At 47.0% G+C, this 2500-nt stretch overlaps 1 protein-coding gene across 1 annotated transcript in view; it reads right to left on the reverse strand.

Annotated features, from left to right (window-relative positions):
- The window catches only part of LOC120023001 (neurexin-3a-like), a 734438-nt gene that overhangs the window by 583215 nt on the left and 148723 nt on the right, over positions 1 to 2500 (reverse strand). Inside the window, exon 7 of the mRNA XM_038966953.1 lies at positions 2415 to 2500. This exon is cut by the window's right edge and continues 76 nt beyond it. Coding sequence (XP_038822881.1) covers positions 2415 to 2500 — 86 coding nt within the window. The remainder of the gene's footprint in view (positions 1 to 2414) is intronic.

Consider the following 2500-nt stretch of genomic DNA (forward strand, 5'->3'; position numbering starts at 1 on the left):
CAGTGACTGGGCCAGTATAATGTAGGTAGGGGTAAAGGCCCAGTGTTACAGCAGTGACTGGGTCAGTATAATGTAGGTAGGGGTAAAGGCCCAGTGTTACAGCAGTGACTGGGTTAGTATAATGTAGGTAGGGGTAAAGGCCCAGTGTTACAGTAGTGATTGGGCCAGTAAAGGCCCAGTGTTACAGCAGTGACTGGGTTAGTATAATGTAGGTAGGGGTAAAGGCCCAGTGTTACAGCAGTGATTGGGCCAGTAAAGGCCCAGTGTTACAGCAGTGATTGGGTTAGTATAATGCAGGTAGGGGTAAAGGCCCAGTGTTACAGCAGTGACTGGGTCAGTATAATGTAGGTAGGGGTAAAGGCCCAGTGTTACAGCAGTGACTGGGTCAGTATAATGTAGGTAGGGGTAAAGGCCCAGTGTTACAGCAGTGACTGGGTCAGTATAATGTAGGTAGGGGTAAAGGCCCAGTGTTACAGCAGTGATTGGGCCAGTAAAGGCCCAGTGTTACAGCAGTGATTGGGTTAGTATAATGCAGGTAGGGGTAAAGGCCCAGTGTTACAGCAGTGACTGGGTCAGTATAATGTAGGTAGGGGTAAAGGCCCAGTGTTACAGCAGTGACTGGGTCAGTATAATGCAGGTAGGGGTAAAGGCCCAGTGTTACAGCAGTGACTGGGTCAGTATAATGCAGGTAGGGGTAAAGGCCCAGTGTTACAGCAGTGACTGGGTCAGTATAATGTAGGTAGGGGTAAAGGCCCAGTGTTACAGCAGTGACTGGGTCAGTATAATGTAGGTAGGGGTAAAGGCCCAGTGTTACAGCAGTGATTGGGTTAGTAAAGGACATGTGTTACAGTAGTGACGCTAAAGGATGACATCACCAGCTCCAGGGAGCGTGCATGTGTTTCTGTGTATGTGTTTGTGTCTGTTTCTGTGCGTGTCTGTTTCTGTGCGTGTCTGTTTCTGTGCGTGTCTGTTTCTGTGCGTCTGATTCTGTGCGTCTGATTCTGTGCGTCTGATTCTGTGCGTCTGATTCTGTGCGTCTGATTCTGTGCGTCTGATTCTGTGCGTCTGTTTCTGTGCGTCTGTTTCTGTGTGTCTGTTTCTGTGTGTGTGTTTCTGCGCGTGTCTGTTGCTGTGCGTGTCTGTTGCTGCGTGTCTGTTTCTGCGTGTCTGTTGCTGTGCGTGTCTGTTGCTGTGCGTGTCTGTTTCTGCGCGTCTGTTTCTGCGCGTCTGTTTCTGTGTGCGTGTCTGTTTCTGCGCGTCTGTTTCTGTGCGTGTCTGTTTCTGTGCGTGTCTGTTTCTGTGCGTGTCTGTTTCGCTGCGTGTCTGTTTCGCTGCGTGTCTGTTTCTGTGCGTGTCTGTTTCTGTGCGTGTCTGTTTCTGTGCGTGTCTGTTTCTGTGCGTGTCTGTTGCTGCACGTCTGTTTCTGTGCACGTCTGTTTCTGTGCGCGTCTGTTTCTGTGTGCGTGTCTGTTTCTGTGTGCGTCTGTTTCTGTGCGTGTCTGTTTCTGTGCGTGTCTGTTTCTGTGCGCGTCTGTTTCTGTGCGTCTGTTTCTGTGTGTGTCTGTTTCTGTGTGTGTCTGTTTCTGTGTGTGTCTGTTTCTGTGTGTGTGTTTGCTCAGAGGGCAACGGTGGCGCTGTTTAAAATGGGCTGAATGTCAGCATCTAATCAAAATAACTCGAAGCAAAACGGACTCAATGAAACAGATACTTTTTAAGCGGTCTCTTTGCTTCCTATTATCACGTTAGACCCAGCTGCATAGTCAAACAATCACATCTCTTCACCCGAGCCTCTGCAACCAAGCCACTGCTAGATGTCCTCAGCCGCAAACAAATTATTTACCAACAATTAAAAAACTAAATGAAATACCCCTGCAACAGTTTGATGTCGGGGGTTTAACCACTGTGAACTTGATCAGACGTCTCCAAGAAGATCTGGAAAGATTGTGTCTCCCTCCTTCAAAACCAGATGGGCTTTATTGAATTCAGTCTTGATTTCATGAGACCCAGAGAGCATAATACACATTGCAAAACGCTCTCTTTTTACAAGTAACCTTTTAGCGAACACACAGTGTAGCATAGTATCAGTCCCCAAACTTTCAACCTAAGATTGAACCGTACCCCGCTGGACAAGGTAGTCCTGACCAGACGTTTTAGAAACACTGGTTTCTAAGAGATTCTGCTAAATTAATCAAATGGAAATGTAGAAATGGAAAGAAACTCAACCGTCTTGAGTCGACGGGCAACCAAACAATTTGATAATCATTGAAAAGGAAAAGGTGCAGCTCTTTGCTGAGCAGTAAAATATTTTTTAATAACGAATTACGTTAAGCAGTAATATGTTTTAGTAATTGAGAGCGAGTGTTTGCGCTTTTTCCTTTCCAAATCTAAAACGTACATACTGCCAGCAGTCTCACCTCTTTGAGGCAGCCCATGAAGTTGTTGCTGACAGGAGATCCAGGCAGGTCAGCGGTACTGGGGCTTCCACCCACGTAGAAGAAGT

Source organism: Salvelinus namaycush, chromosome 28, assembly GCF_016432855.1.
Source record: "Salvelinus namaycush isolate Seneca chromosome 28, SaNama_1.0, whole genome shotgun sequence".
Classification (NCBI taxonomy): Eukaryota; Metazoa; Chordata; class Actinopteri; order Salmoniformes; family Salmonidae; genus Salvelinus; species Salvelinus namaycush.